Source organism: Callithrix jacchus, chromosome 2, assembly GCF_049354715.1.
Source record: "Callithrix jacchus isolate 240 chromosome 2, calJac240_pri, whole genome shotgun sequence".
Taxonomy (NCBI): Eukaryota; Metazoa; Chordata; class Mammalia; order Primates; family Cebidae; genus Callithrix; species Callithrix jacchus.
The window spans coordinates 10,159,635-10,176,148 of record NC_133503.1 but is presented as its reverse complement, the minus strand read 5'-3'; the positions used below and the strand labels follow the sequence as shown (position 1 = coordinate 10,176,148).

Below are 16,514 nucleotides of genomic sequence, written 5' to 3'. Positions count from 1 at the left end.
TTTAGTAGAGACGGGGTTTAGCATGCTGGTCAGGATGGTCTTGATCTCCTGACCTCATGATCTACCCGCCTCAGCATCCCAAAGTGCTCGAATAACAGAAGTTGAGCCACCGTGCCCAGCCTCTTCTAGCTCTTTCTCTGTGCCACTAGAAAGGCATGTCACACATAGGGTCTACTCCTCCAGCCTTGGTCTTCTTTTTTCAAGGCAGGGTCTTGCTCTGCCACCCAAACTGGATTGTAATGGCCCCATCTCGGTTCACTGAAACTTCTGCCTCCTGGACTCAGGTGATCCTCCCACCTCAGTTTCCCAAGTAACTGGGACCACAGACAAACGCCACCATACCCAGCTAATCCTTCTATTTTTAATAGAAACAGGCTTTTATTCACGATGTTGCCCAGGCTGGTCTCAGATTCCTGAGCTCAAGCAATCCACCTGCCTCAGCCTCCCAAAGTACTGGGATTTCCAGCACGTGACACCACACCAGGTGTCAGCCTTAGTCTTAAAATGAGAAAAATGTGGCAAGGTATGGTGGCTCACACCCATAATCCCAGCACTTTGGGAGGCAGCACTTAATGGAAGGAGTTTGAGACCGGTGTGGCAAACATGGTGAAACCCTGTCTCTATTAAAAATACAAAAATTAAAAAGAAAAAAAATATATAAAAATTAGGCTGGGCGAGATGGCTCACGCCTATAATTCCAGCACTTTGGGAGGCCGAGGCGGGCAGATTACCTGAGGTTGGGAGCTTGAGACCAGCCTGACCAACATGGAGAAACCCAGTCTCTACTAAAAAAATATAAAATTAGCCGGGTGTGATGGCACATGCCTGTAAATCCCAGCTATATAGGAGGCTGAGGCAGAATTGCTTGAACCCGGGAGGCAGAGGTTGCGGTGAGCAGAGACAGTGCCATTGCATTCCAGCCTGGGCAACAAGAACAAAATTCCATCTCAAAAAAAAAAAAAAAAAAGCCAGACATGGTAGCGGGCGCCTGTAATCCCAGCTACTCTGAAGGCTGAGGCAGGAGAATCCATCGAACCCAGGAGGCAGAGGTCTCAGTGAGCCAAGACTGTGCCACTGCACTCCAGCCTGGGCAAGAGTGAGGCTCCATCTCAAAAAAATAATGATAATGAGAGAGAAAAATGTGGTTTTCCTTTTTATTATTTACTTTTTGGAGATGGTGGTCTCAGTATGTTGCCTTGGCTGGTCTCAAGCTTCTGGGTTTAGGGAATCCTCCAGCCTTGGCCTCCTGAGTAGCTGGGACTACAGGCACTCACCACCACATTCCATTTTTACTTTTTTCCTACCATTTTTTTTTAAATATAAGAGTACTACAAAATGTTTAATTACATGTGGCTGATATTATACTTTTGTTGGACAGCATTGACTGAAACCTAAGGTATACATCTCAGAAAATGTATTCTGACAGTATTAACTCAAAATTAATTGACTAGTCAAATTAATTTTAAAAATCTGAGGTCAGCACAGTGGCTCACACCTGAAATCCCAGCACTCTGGGAGCCCAAAGAAGGTGGATCACCTGAGGTTAGAAGCTTGAGACCAGCCTGACCAACATGGCAAAACCTCGTCTCTACTAAAACTACAAACATTAGCTGGGCGCCAGTAATCCCAGCTAATTGGGAGGCTGAGGCAGGAGACTCGCTTGAAGCTGGGAGGTAGAGGTTGCAGTGAGCAGAGATCATGCCATTGCACTCCAACCTGTGGGACAGGGCAAGCCCATCTTTAAAAAAAAATCTGGCCAGGCACGGTGGTTCATGTCTGTAATCCCAGCACTTTGAGAGGCCGAGGCGGTTGCATCACAAGGTCAGGAGTTCAAAACCAGCCTGATCAACATAGTGAAGCTCTACTAAAACTACAAAAAACATAGCTGGGCATGGTGGCAGGTGCCTGTAATCCCAGCTACTAGGGAGACTGAGGCAAGAGAATGGCTTGAATCCAGGAGGCGGAGATTACAGTGAGCTGAGATTGCGCCAATACACTCCAGCTTGGCAGACAATGCAAGACTCCATCTCAAAAAAAAAAAAAAAAAAAAAATCTGAAACTGAAATTCCTACAATCCCTAACAATGGCTCTTTTAAAGTTATGTAACTCTTCTTGTAATTACTTTAACTTATATTAAGAGAAAGTAAAGCCACACACAGTGGCTCACACCTGTAATGCCAGCACTTTGGGAGGCTGAAGCAGGAGGATCACTTGAGGCCAGAAATTCAAGACCAGCCTGGGCAACTTTACAAGACCCCATCTCTACAAAAGGTACAAAAATCAGACAGGTGTGGTGGTGCGCACCTATGATTATAGCTACTCAGGAGGCTGAGCGGGGAGAATCATTTGAGGCTGCAATGAGGTATGACACACCACTGCACTCCAGCCTAGACAACAGTGAGACCCTGTCTCAAATTAAAAATAAGAAAAAAAGGGAAAGCAAGAAAAAAAATGAAAATGAAAAGGCAAAAAAGCCCATTAGAAGGATACTGAGTCAGCTGCCTCTAAATCCTATTTCAGATTTTAGGTTACCAAAATAAGTCACTCACTCTCAAATAACCTCTCAGAGCAAATGCCAATTGAGGTTTTTATGTTCCAGCAACTGCTGCAAATATAATTGCAGACAAAATGTCAAAGCAATTCTCCAAAGGTTGTGTAAGCTATAAATGATAAGATATCTCCAATCCTAGGCTATCTCATTATGCAGCTACTTTGCCATCAGCTACCTCCTCATCACAACATGCTGCTGCTTTGTTCTCTTCAGCCTTGCTTCGATTGTTTCTTTCAATGAAGTACTTGATAACCTGAAAGGAAGTGGCCCAGAAAAGTATAGAGTTAAAAAAGCGTAACTGTAACCTAAGAGTTCTAAGTCAGAAGATGGCAAATAGTGAGCCAACTCAAGATTTGCTTTTTACCCAATTTTCTCTCTTTGGACCAAACTGTCTTTCAGTTAAAAACAAGCCTAATATGGCATAATGTGTCAAAGAATGTATAAAAAGCAACGTAAGGGCTTAGTGTCCCAGCCGTCCAGGAAAACCCTGCCTTACCACTTAACTCTGTCTACAGCTACTCAGCTCGTAATACATGCTCTACGACAGGCGCAGTAGAACTTGCCTGTAGTCCCAGCTACTCTAGAGGCTGGGGCTGGAGGATCTCTTGAGCCCAGTTCAAGGCTTCCCTGTGCTACTACCATTTCATCTGTAAACAGCCACTACACTCCAGCCTGGGCAACACAGCGAGACTCCATTTCTTGAACAAAAATATGCTCTAGTCACACTTGTCTAAAGCCAGATTAACAGTATGAATAAAAGCCCCTCATTATCATACCCTCTATAAATTCTCACATAATGATGCTACAAAGGTCATGACCTGTTTCTAAAGCTTTAGAAACTATGACAGTTGAAGCAACACAAAAATACTAATCTACAGCAGGATGCTTATAGCTTCAATTCCTGCCTAAAACCTACCTTGACTTAAATAAAGTCGGTGTCACATCAAGAACTGATTCTGATAAAGTTAGTCTTTTCCAGGATCTAGTGTCCTGCCTGTGGTACTACTCTAGGAAGTAATGTACTATACAAAGCCACAGTACAATCAACATAATCACCAATATCTAACGCCTAGTCATTAAATGTGGGCATTACTCACAACTTCCACTAAGTTTAATGAAGATTTACAATATACCTCCAAGAAAATACCAACACACACCTTTAAGTCAGTAAAATATCACACAAACTTCTGTGATACATGCAATCAAAAGGTAGGTATTAAAAGAAAATTAAAGTATCAAGTCCTATTAAAGACACCACTGTAAATATAAATTGAGAACTGGGAATACTGCTTCAAAGGCAGCTGTTACCACCACATATTTGTTCTCCTCTGTGAAACCACTAATAGCCTAATAAAGAAATGTGCCTATCTGCCAACCATACAGTACAACTGTTTAAAAACCATCCTCAAAGTGCTTCCACTTGTACAACTTCCCAAAGGAGCAATTTCCCCCAATATAAAATATGCTTTAAGAACTCTTTCATTAAAAGGGTTCTAAATACCAGTATGGGAAATTTAAAAATGAAGAATGTTTATTAAACACATACCACTTAAAGTGTTCCAGGTTTCAGTTGTCAGTTGTTATCATCAGGAGAAACTCTTCATATACATATTTCAATAACTTCATTCAGTAATATGAAAAAGCCTGTGTTGCCAGTCTGAAATTAACTACCTACAGCCATTTTTTACATAGCTCAGTACCTGTTATACACTTAGAACCTGTCTCTTCTCCATGGCATGTTTCTTATACTATGCTAAAACCAGACCTGAGAAATTATCATCTGACAGTGGGTGAGCATCCATCAAAGCTCAGAACATTAATGACATTTGAAAAGGACATGTTGGTGGAGCGCAGTGGCTCATGCCTGTAATCCCAGCACTTTGGGAGGCCGAGGCGGGCAGATCATGGGGTCAAGAGATCGAGACCATCCTGGCCAACATGGCGAAACCCCGTCTCTACTAAAAATACAAAAAAAATTAGCTGGGCGTGGTGGCGCGCACCTGTAGTCCCAGCTGCTCAGGAGGCTGAGGCAGGAGAATAGCTTGAACCTGGGAGGCAGAGGTTGCAATGAGCTGAGGTCGCGCCACTGCACTCCAGCCTGGCGCCTGGTGATGGAGGGAGACTCTCAAAAAAAAAAAAAGAAAGAAAAGGACATGTTGGATTCTTACAAGTTGCTACTCCACTAACGTTTCAAATGTTATTAAAAAGTAGGGTACTGGCCAGGCACGGTGGCTCACCCCTGTAATCCCAGCACTTTGAGAGGCTGAGGCGGGTGGATCACCTGAGGTCTGGAGTTCGAGACCTGCCTGGCCAACATGGTAAAACATCTGTCTCTACTAAAAATACAAAAATTAGCCAGGCGTGGTGACTGGTGCCTGTCATATCCCAGCTACTCATATCCCAGGAGGCGGAGGCAGGAAAATCGCTTGAATCCGGGAGGCAGAAACTGCAGTGAGCCGGGATCGCACCACTGCACTTGCAGCCTAGATAACAGGAGAGAAACTACAACTCAAAAAAACAAACAAAAAAAAGGGGGATACCTTTAGAACAATGTAGTATTTGGTATAGCTAGAGGAACTTCTCCAAAGCATTCCAAGTCTTCCGCTACAAGAACAAGACGACCACCCCTCAGGCCACTGTGCCTTATCTTATACCACACTGACAAAAAAGTGAGATAATATTTAAATTAATTAAAAGTGAAGGCGTAACATTCCACCTTCTTCTCTTGATTGACTGACAGGCATCAGGCAGGAAGAGCGCTGGATTCTACTCCTAACTCTTTATTATGTGACCTTCAACAAGTCAACCTCCACTCTCTGGGCCAACTTGGGGAACCAAGCCCCAGTACCCGACCACCTCCAAGATCCACTTCAGCTCCAAGAGACTACAGCTCTATTTCTCCAAGAGCATTCCTCCAGCATGGACTCATTTTCCAGGTCCCTTTGCGTGTATACTCCCCACAAAAGGACACTCAGAAATTGCACTCCACACTCACAAATTGCACGCCAACAAGAATGAGATTATCTTCTAACGTACTGCGTTAAAGTGAGAATCAGGGAGAAATGAAATAGCTCTCAGAGACGCTTCCTCCTATACAGAAACAAGCAAGGAAGTAAGGAATCAAACCTTTCGAAGAGACAGGGCTGAGAAGACTCATAGCACATAGCCTTCACGCCTAAAGCTTTCAGTCTCAAAAAAAAAAAATTGATTCCAAAACCTTTTTTTTTTTAACAGATAAGCCTCAAAAACGATTCATGTGGCACCCATTAAAAAAAGCAAATAAAGGCTGCATAACTTTTCGCTAAAAGATAATGCTTATGCAAGAAATCTTAGTCACTACGAGAGGATGCTTCCTTTTCAAAACGACAAATTTCGTGTTCCTAAAATACAACATAAAAACTCCAGGTACGTCGTGATATTTTTATTTCAATCTCACTTTTAAGGCATGCCAATCTCCTTCTAAACCTGCAGAATGTTAAACCTGTGTGTGCCCGGGGAAGGCAGGCATCAGCTCACCCAGCCGCAGTTTTTCCCTTCCCTTTGCTCTAAGTGGGCAATCGCATTCCCAGCTTCCAGCCCCCGGGTCCTGTCAGTTCGTCCCCGGCCTAAAGTTCCCTCGGGAGAAGAAAAAATGCCAGCTGTCCCCGCAGAGACGGGGATAAGACGCAGTCGAAGACTTGCACACGCCGCATCACGAGGCCGCGCGGGTACAATTTCAAAACTTAAAACTGCAGGATTCATTTAAATTTAGAAAAAAAAAAAAAAATTGTGGAAAGCAAAGCAAGAAATCCAGCTCCCCCTCCCCACGCCTCCTCCTCCCTCCCGGATCCTCGGGCCCTAAAGCCAACCCGGGGGCGGTCATGGGGATGGGGGGTGCGCTCCGCGCCGGCGGGGCCCCGGGGGCGGCCGGAGCTGGCCCTTCTCCCTCCAGGGCCGGCGCGCGCCCCCCCCCCCCCCGCCGGATCCCCGGGAAGGATCGGCGGGCGCGGGGTGAGACTGGGCGTCCAGGCCCGCGGGCGGCCGGGGCGCGCTGACAGCTGCCCCGGGCGGCGGATGCGCGGCCGACCCGGCCCCGCTAGCCCCTGGCCCTTCCCCGGCCCGGCCCGGCCCGTGCGACTGGAGAAGGATACTCCCGGGTGCGGAAGGCCTCCTGAGTGTGCGGGATGGTGAAGAGCGGCTCCTCTCCGGGCAGCGGCTTCACCAGCGGGAAGGGCTTGCGGCCCAGGAGCGGCGCCATCGCGGCGGCGGCAGCGGCGGCGGCGGCGGGGGGGACGGGCGGCTACTGGGGCCGGCCCCGCGGCGCAACACTAGGCCCCGCGGCCCGGACCAAGCGCCAGGCGCCCGAGGGAGGGGTGGGGGAAGGGAGGGGTGAGAGGGCGGCGCGAACTCCGGCTCCCTTACCGCCGGCGCGGCCGCGCGACAGCCATGGAGCGGAACGCCAGGGCGCAGAGCTCCCGCACACACCGCCGCGCCTCCCAGCAGCCCCCAGCCGACCTCCGCCTCGGGTCCCGGCGGCCGGCAGTCACGACTCCTCCTCAGCGACACCGGAGGAAATTATTGAAAAATGGCGGGAGATTCCCCTCCTCCCCCCGGCCCGGCCAACGCACACCCTAACTTGCTCCCCCGTGGCGCCGGTGTCGAATGCTCCAATAGGCGGAGAGCTGGTCAGCGCTCACAGCCTATTGGCTTGGAGGAGCTGCCGCTCCGCACCTGGGTCCCGCCCCCCTGCCCCTGTCGCGTAGTTGAGTTGCAGCGCACTAGAGGGCAGTCTGAAGAGGTGAAAGGTCACGTTATGTAAGCGCCGGTGACAGGCGTGCGAGCCTCGGGCGGCGGAGTTAAAAGTAGCGGACAGAGGAGGACGGAGAGGCCGAGAACTCAAGGAGGTCAAGCTTGAGAGGCCCCCCTCGCATATACAGGCACGGCGCCATCTGTCACCGACGGCGACACCGACATCCGGGCACCACTGTCCGTGTGGTGCGCCGGAGGGGGAGGGGGAGCGCGCGGCCAGGGGCTTTGTCTTTCCTCTTGGGCTCCGCCCCCTTCTTAAAGGCGCCGCGCTCAGCCACGCCCGGGGATGCGCGGGTGGGGCTGGGCTGCAGGGAGGGGTTGGCGGGAAGTGGCCCCGGGAGCTTCCCCGAGCAAAGGTTCTGCGGAAGGACAACTTGAGCGCCAGCTTTGCTCACCCCAAAGTTAACTTCTGGGCGAGAGTATGGTTGAGATCAGGGTAGAAGTATACTGCTTGTTTCTAGGGGTTTGCTGGAAAGTAGAATATAGAAGCTTCTTTGGAAAAATAGATTGAAAGATGTACCTATTAAAGATACATCCTGCGTGGGCACAGTGAGTCACCCCTAATCCCAGCACTTTGGGAGGCAGAGGCGGGAGAATTGCTTGAGGCCAGGAGTCGAGACCAGCCTGAGTAACATAGCGAGACCCTGTTTTATAAAAAATAAAAGGTAGGCCGGGCGCGGTGGCTCAAGCCTGTAATCCCAGCACTTTGGGAGGCCGAGGCGGGTGGATCACGAGGTCGAGAGATCGAGACCAACCTGGTCAACATGGTGAAACCCCGTCTCTACTAAAAATACAAAAAATTAGCTGGGCATGGTGGCACGTGCCTGTAATCCCAGTTACTCAGGAGGCTGAGGCAGGAGAATTGCCTGAACCCAGGAGGCGGAGGTTGCGGTGAGCCGAGATGGCGCCATTGCACTCCAGCCTGGGTAACAAGAGCGAAACTCCGTCTCAAAAAAATAAAATAAAATAAAAGGTAGATCAAATTCATTTAGTATTCACTGGCACCTACAATGTTCTGAGCTGTGTGCTGAGTATCATGGGAGGAAAAAGAAGTGGACGTGGAGATTGCACTCCCCCCCAAAAAAACCAACAACAACAGAAAGAATCAGTTCTGGGCGGGCATGGTGGCTCACATCTGTAATCCTAACACTTTGGGAGGCCGAGGCAAGTGGATCACCTGAGGTCAGGAGTTTGAGACCAGCCCGACCAACATGGTGAAACCCCATCTCTAGTTGGGAGGCTGAGGCAGGAGAATCCCTTGAACCCGGGAGGCGGAGGTTGCAGTGAGCCGAGATCGCGCCATTGCACTCCAGCTTGGGCAACAAGAGCGAAACTTCATCTCAAATAATAATAATAATCTTGAGAGGGAGGCCGAGGCGGGTAGATCACCTGAGGTCAGGAATTCGAGACCAGCCTGACCAACATGGAGAAACCCCGTCTCTACAAAAATACAAAATTAGCTGGACATGGTGGCACAGGCCTGTCATCCCAGCTACTCAGAAGGCTGAAGCAGGAGAATCGCTTGAACCGGGGAGGCAGAGGTTTCGGTGAGCCAAGATGGTAACTGCACTCCAGCCTGGGCAACAAGAGTGACACTCAGTCTCAAAAAAAATAAATAAACAAAAACAATAATCGCAGCTCTGTATCAAGTGTGCAGTAAGAAAATAGCAGTAGGCCGGGCGCAGTGGCTCACGCCTGTAATCCCAGCACTTTGGGAGGCCGAGGTAAGTGGATCACGAGGTCAAGAGATCGAGACCATCCTGGTCAACAAGGTGAAACTCTGTCTCTACTAAAAATACAAAAAATTAGCTGGGCATGGTGGCACGTGCCTGTAATCCCAGCTACTCAGGAGGCTAAGGCAGGAGAATTGCCTGAACCCAGGAGGCGGAGGTTGCGGTGAGCCGAGATCGCGCCATTGCACTCCAGCCTGGGTAACAAGAGCGAAACTCCGTCTCAAAAAAATAAAGGAAAAAGAAAATAGCAGTAAGTGTGTCTGGAGTGGGAGAACGTTTCAGTTACATAGTCCAAAATTTGTTTGGCTTTCCTGTACAATCAAAAACACACTAATTAAATTCTCTCCCTATGAAACTGTCTTTCTTGGTTTAAAGAACTTCCCTGGCCCCAGGGTGTACCTTCTCAGCCTGTCCTTCAACGGGGCCAGACTGCGAGGTGTCCCTAAATGCAGCCAGACCCATTTCTTACCTCAAGGGTATCCTATTCGCACTACAAGGTCTAGGTCAGAAGCTACCTTTGTGAAGTTTCCTCTGATCACCTAGCAGAAAAGAGAGCTCCTTTTCTCCCAGGAAGAGTAGAAGCCTTCTGAGAGCACATGGCATTTGAGTTAATTGCCAAAAGACAGGAGTTCTCTGGACAGAGAAAAGAGGGATGAACATTCTAGACAGAGCAGAGTGAAGACTGGAAGTTCAAGATCGTGTACCCAAAATATGAGGATCTGAGGCAGAAAATACCAGATGGGAATGGGAAGGGAAATGACAGTCCTGGTAACTCTGTAATGGCTGAATCGAAGTGCCTACTACTTAGAAAGGAACGACAAAGCCCAGCATGGCGGCTCACACCTGTAATCTCAGCACTTTGGGAGCCTGAGGCAAGAGGATACCTTGTAGCCAGCAGTTTGAGACCAGTCTGGGCAACATGGCAAAACCCTGTCTCTCTCTTTTTTTTTTTTTTTCCACTATTGCCAGTAATGGCTGTAAGCAACCCTGTCTCTACTAAAAATGCAAAAAATTAGCTGGGCATGGTGGGGCATGCCTGTCATCCAAGTTACTTGGGAGGCTGAGGCACAAGAATCTCTTGAACCCAGGAGGCAGAAGTTGAAGTGAGCCGAGATCGCACCACTGCACTCCAGCCTGAGCAGCAAAGCAAAACTCTGTCTCAAAAAAAAAAGATAAAACAATTCAGTATTTCAGAAAAGCATCTCATTTTGCCCATGTGAACTGGGCACCATAATCATTTCAGCACTTGGATCTGCTGTGGGCTGGAATCCAATCCTGGTGGTGGTGAACATGGGACCTGAGATGGGAAAATCGGCGATGGGCTTGGTTTCAGCCGTGTGAACTACTACCCTGGAGAGCCATCCAGAACACAGCCGGAAATTCCGAGGGAGGAAGTGTGAGTTGGAGGTGGGGCTTGGTGAGGACAGCACTAAACTTGAGCTTCAGGAGCCATATGGAGCTTATGAAGAGACCCCAAATAAAGAACAGTGCTCGCCTCGGGGAGATGGATTTATGGTTTGGCGTTTTGTCTCGTTTGAGACGAGAAATTGCACTCTCACCCAGGCTGAAGTGCAGTGAGGAGATCATAGCTCACTGCAACCTGGATCTCCTGGACTTGAGTTCCTCCACCTCAGCATCCAGAGTAGCCGGGACCACAGACACACACCAGCATGCCCTGCTAAGTATTTTCTTTTTTGTAGAGATGGTGATGGGGATGGGGGTCTCACTGTATTGCCCAGGTTGGCCTCGAATCCCTGGCCTCAGCCTCTCTCCTCAACCTCTCAAAGTGGTGGGATTACAGGCATGAGCCACCCCGCCAGGCCTAGAATTACAATTTTTTCTACTTTTTTTTTAATCCCCTTTTTTTTTTTTTGAGATGGAGTTTCATTCTTGTTGCCCAGGCTGCAGTGCAGTGGTGAAATCTCAGCTCACCACAACCTCCACCTCCCCAGTTCAAGCAATTCTCCTGCCTCAGCCTCTAAAGTAGCTAGGATTACAGGCATGAGACACCACGCCTGGCTAATTTTGTATTCTCAGTAGACATGGGGTTTCTCCATGTTGGTCAGGCTGGTCTTGAACACCTGACTTCAGGTGACCTGCCCGCCTCAGCCTCCCAAAGTGCTGGGATTACAGGCAGGAGCCACTATGCCCGGCTTTTACCCCTCTTTTTTACTAGAATTGCAATTGATGCGATTGTCTTCTTTTTATCTTTCTGTATTTTATGATTATATTTTTATAATGACTCTGTACTGGTTTGTTTTTGAGACAGGGTCTCACTCTGTTGCCGAGGCTGCCGTGCAGCTGCACAATGTCATCCCACTGCAGCCTCTACCTCTGGGGCTCAAGTGATCCTCCCACTTCAGCTTCCCGCTGGGACCAGAAGCATGCACCACCATGCCCAGATCTTTTTTTTTTTTGTATTTTTGGCAAAGACAGGATCTCACTGTATTGCCCAGGCTGGTCTCAAAATTCTTGAGCGCAAATGATCCGCCCACCTAGGCCTCCCAAACTGCCAGGATTACAAGCAAGAGCCACCACACCTGGCTCTTTTTCTTTTTTTATTTTTTAATACATTGAAAAAAATATTTTAGGCCGGGCAAGGTGGCTTATTCCTGTAATCCCAGCACTTTGGGAGGCCAAGGTGGGCAGATCACGAGGTCAGGAGTTCCAGACCAGCCTGGCCAATATGCTGAAACCCTGTCTCTACTAAAAATATAAAAAATTAGCTGGGCATGGTGGCAGGCACCTGTAGTCCCAGCTACTCGGGAGGCTGAGGCAGGAGAATTGCTTGAACCCAGGAGGCGGAGGTTGCGGTCGCGCCGTTGCACTCCAGCTTGAGCGACTGAATGACAGGATGAGATTTGGTCTCAAAGCATATATATATTAATAGAGACAAGTTCTCACTATATACTTCCTGGGCTAGTCTCAAACTCCTGCCTCCTGGGCTCAAATGATCCTCTCACCTTGGCCTCCAAAAATGCTGGAATTTACAGTCAGGAGCCACCACACAAGGCCCTGATTTTATTTCTCTTAATGGCTTCACCTTCCTCTGGCTGGAGGCTCAGCCTTTGACCTCTTTCTTAAGCTCCGCAGCCTCAGGGCATCCAGATAACATCGATTCCAGCAGCCTAAAATGTTGGACTGTTTCCCCCTCCTGCTGTTCCTCAGCACCTGCCTCAGGCCTTTGTTATTTCCACCCCAACTTGCTGTGATACTGACGCTCTGCTTAAAAAATGCTTTCAGTTGCATTCATATTATGTGTTCTCATGGGAAAATGAAAACAGTTCCAAAAAGAAACATGTATCAGTGTGCAGATGGATGGATTTTTAAAAAATAAAAAAACATAGTTCCAAAGAAAATCAAATAGTCCTACAAAATGCAGCCCGGCCACACTCCTCTACCCACTTCCTGCTCCCCTGGGGCATCCATTTTCTTTTTTCTTTTCTTTTTCTTTTTTTTTGAGACGGAGTCTTGCTCTGTCGAAATGCTGGAATGCAGTGGCGAGATCTCGGCTCATTGCAACCTCCGTCTCCCGGAGTTCAAGCGATTGCCCTGCTTCAACCTCCTGAGTATCTGGGACTACAGGCACGTGCCACCACGCCTAATTTTTTGTATTTTAGTAGAGATGGGGTTTCACCATGGCCAGGAGGGTCCTGATCTCCTGCCCTCATGATCTGCCCACTTTGGCCTCCCAAAGTGCTGGGACTATGGGATTACAGGCGTGAGCCACCTCGCCCCACAGGCATCCATTTTCAATTTGTAAATAACTCATATACTGCTATTTTCAGTTTTTTCTTTTTCTTTTCTTCTTCTTCTTTTCTTTTTTTTTTTTTTAAAGGAATCTAACTCTCTTGCCCAGTCTGGAGTGAATGGTGCGATCTCAGCTCACTGCAACCTCTGTCTCCTGGGTTCATGTGATTCCCCTGCCTCAGCCTCCCGAGTATCTGGGACTACAAGTGCTTGCCACCACACTTGGCTAATATTCGTATTTTTAGTAGAGACAGGGTTTCACCGTGTTGGCCAGGCTGGTCTTGAACTCCTGACCTCAGATCCACCTGCCTGCGCCTCCTAAAGTGCTGGGATTACAAGTGTGAGCCACTGCTCCCAGCCTAATTTTTTTTATCTTTTGCAGAGATAGGGTCTCACTATGCTGCCCAGGCTGGTTTTGAACTCCTGAGCTCAAGCCATCTGCCCACCTCAACCTCCCAAAGTGCTGGGATTTTAGGCATGAGCCACCCTGCCTGGCCTAGTTTTTCAGTTATAAATATTAGCTGTTGACTTTCTTCAGTGGAAGATGAGGACTTAGTTCCATAAACACCATACACATATGCAAACATATTCCCAAAAGAATTACATTGCAATTGGCTAAATCAGCATGCGGTGTATAACTTATGATTATGCATTATTCACAGATGATTCTCGTGGTAAACTCATTACATTTCCTTTCTTTTCTCTGGATGACTTCAGTCTGTTTATGTTTTTTTTTTTTTTTTTAAGACAGAGTTTTGCTCTTGTTGCCCAGGCTGGGTACAGTGGCACGATCTCGGCTCACTGTAACCTCCACCTTCCAGGTTCAAGCAATTCTCCTGCCTCGGCCTCTGGAGTAGCTGGGATTACAGGTGCCCGCCACCACACCCGGCTAATTTTTGTATTTTTAGTAGAGATGGGGGTTTCACCAGGTTGGCCAGGTTGGTCTTGAACTGCTGACCTCAGGTGATCTGCCCGGTTTGGCCTCCCAAAGGTCAAACAGTTGTGAGCCACCGCGCCCAGCCCTCGGTCTGTTTTCACTGAATTTTCTTTGGACCTGTCGCCTCTCTTCTGCCCCCACAGTGACAGAACTGTAACTCTTCTCTCAGTATACGCAGACACATCCGGCGGGCAGTGTCCTTCCCATTTGTCTCCCTGCCTCCCCTCTGTTTCCTCTCCATAGTATCCAGCACACTGTGTCACTCTAATGTTTACAACTTCCAATGGTTGGCTACTTAAAGCCAACAAAATGAAACCACACTCCGGCCTAACCTTCGAGGCCCTCCGCAATCCATCCTCCATCTTGGTACTTCTTCCTTCAGGCTCCTTATTCCATCAAAACCTAGATTTTATCTAGGGTTTTGTTTCGTTTTGTTTGAGATGGAGTCTCGCTCTGTTGCCCAGGCTAGAGTGCAGTGGTGCGATCTCAACTCACCACAACCTCTGGCTCCTGGGTTCAAGCGATTTTCCTGCGTCAGCCTCCAGAGTAGCTGGGATTATGGGCACCTGCCACCATGCCCAGCTCATTTTTGTATTTTTTGTAGAGATGGAGTTTCACTGTGTTGGCCAGGCTGGTCTCGAACTCCCGACCTTGTGATCTGCCCACCTTGGCCTCCCAAAGTGTTGGGATTACAGGCATGAGCCACTGCGCCCAGCCTATCAAGGTTTTAAAATAGTACGCCAGCCAGGTATGGTGGCTGTCGTGTGTAATCCCAGCAACTTGGGAGGCCGAGGCAGGAAGGAGGATTGCATGAGCCTGGAAGTCTGAGACCAGCCTTGGCAGTATAGTGATGTCCTGTCTCTACAAATTTTTAAAATTTACCCAGGAGTGCAGCAAACCACCATGGCATGTGTATACCGATGTAAAAATCCTGCATGATCTGCACATGTGTGGGTAACTCCCCACATGGGCACCAAGGAAGGAAAGCCGTGCAGACCACAGGCACAATTAGTGCTTGAAGTATAACTTACTGCTTACTTATATCTAGCTTATATGTATAATCATACTTAATTCCATATATTCTTATATATAGCGTATATATATATATATATAAAACCATACTTAGTTTTATATAATCTTTCTATATAATCATATAATGGATTGTAGTCAGAGCTGTACTGACACATTTAGTGCTGATTTATACAATCTTTCTATATAATTATATAGTAGTTTGTAGTAGGAGGAATGGCTAGAGCAGTCACAGAACAGAAGCTGTCCATGGGAAAACAGCCAGACCAGGACAAGAACCAATGACCCAGGCGGTAGCGCCCCTGCCTGCAAAGGCACACATTATATGGCAGGTCAGAGCCTAGACGGCAGCACTCAGTACCCGCTGCATGGCCGGCTGGGAGCGAGAGTTATTCCCCCTGAAAAGGACTGGCCATACCTTGCATCCAGTTCTTGTGGAAAGTAGGCCTTGGGGCCTGAGATCCCACGAACAGCCGAAGGAGAAGAACCCCTCTGGTGTAATCGCGCCGTGGTGGCTGTCCACCCTCTCAGCTTTTCTCACTACCGGGCTGGCTCAAATCATCCCCCTGTAAATTACCTTAGAGAAGAGCACACTCTGTCAGCCCCCACTGCGTTGGCTTACAGCATCCTTCTATGGGAGTCCTTTGAAGTCTCCAGCCCCCAGATAAGAAGTGTTGCGCACGGCACTTGCTGCACACAGCTCAGCTCCTTGCACCGGTGACCTCGTGGGGGGTGGACCCCTTTTGCGCACGACCCTCTACTGCTGTGCACGTCAAGGCCCCCTACTGCGCACAGCGCACCTCTCTGACTAGGTGACTTAATGGGGTGGCCCCCTCGCTTGCTACTCACGTGATTATGTATGCCCTGTCATTAAGACTATAGATGGCCTTACTCACGACCCTTCCCCCTGCCTTGTACCTAATAAATACAGACACTTATGGATGCTTGGGGCCTCGCCTGTCTCTGCTTGTAGGTGTCGTGGCCCCCTGGGGCCCAGCTGCTCTTTTCCAGTCCTTCTGTGTCCTGTCTCTATTTCTCGGATCCTTCGACTCAGCACAGCAATAGGGGACACCCCACGACCCTGTCGGGCTGTGGCCCTACACACATGTACCCCAGAACTTTAAGTGTAATAATAAAAAAAAATTTACTGAGATGTGATGGTATGTGCCTGTAGCCCCAGCTACTCAGGAGGCTGAGGTGGGAAGATCACTTGAGCCTGGGAGGTCAAGGCTGCAGTGAGCTGTGATTGCACCACTGCCCTCTAGCCTGGATGACAGAGTGAGACCCCGTCTCAAAAGGAAAAAAAAAATTTAAAATTACTCATCCCTAAAAAGACCCAAGGCTCCTTAAAAAATGGCTGGGGCTGGACAAGACCAAAGTGAGTCTGGGCTGGGTGCGGTGGCTCAATCCCAGCACTTTGGGAGGCCAAGGCAGGTGGATCACCTGAGGTCAGGACTTCAAGACCAGCCTGGCCAACATGGTGAAACCCCGTCTCTACTAAAAATACATGGTGGTGCATGCGCCCCCATGCCCGTAATCCCAGCTGCTTGGGAGGCTGAGACAGGAGAATCGCTTGAACCCGGGAGGCGTAGGTTGAGGTGAGCCGAGAGAGCACCACAGCACTACAGCCTGGGTGGTAAAGTGAGACTCCATCTCAAATAGTAATAATGATAAAGTGACTCTGGGACATTTTGTACCTGACAGTAAGGATAATGATAATATCATT

General features: G+C 48.6%; 1 protein-coding gene across 3 annotated transcripts in view; it reads right to left on the bottom strand.

The window, feature by feature from the left end:
• BAZ1B (bromodomain adjacent to zinc finger domain 1B) overlaps positions 1-7,163 on the bottom strand; it is an 82,789-nt gene extending 75,626 nt beyond the window's left edge. For all 3 annotated transcript variants that reach the window (XM_035280114.3, XM_078355033.1, XM_035280123.3), the window contains exon 1: positions 6,682-7,163. In XM_035280114.3, coding sequence (XP_035136005.2) covers positions 6,682-6,788 — 107 coding nt within the window. In that variant the 5' untranslated portion in view covers positions 6,789-7,163. The remainder of the gene's footprint in view (positions 1-6,681) is intronic.
• Positions 7,164-16,514: the final 9,351 nt, after the last annotated feature.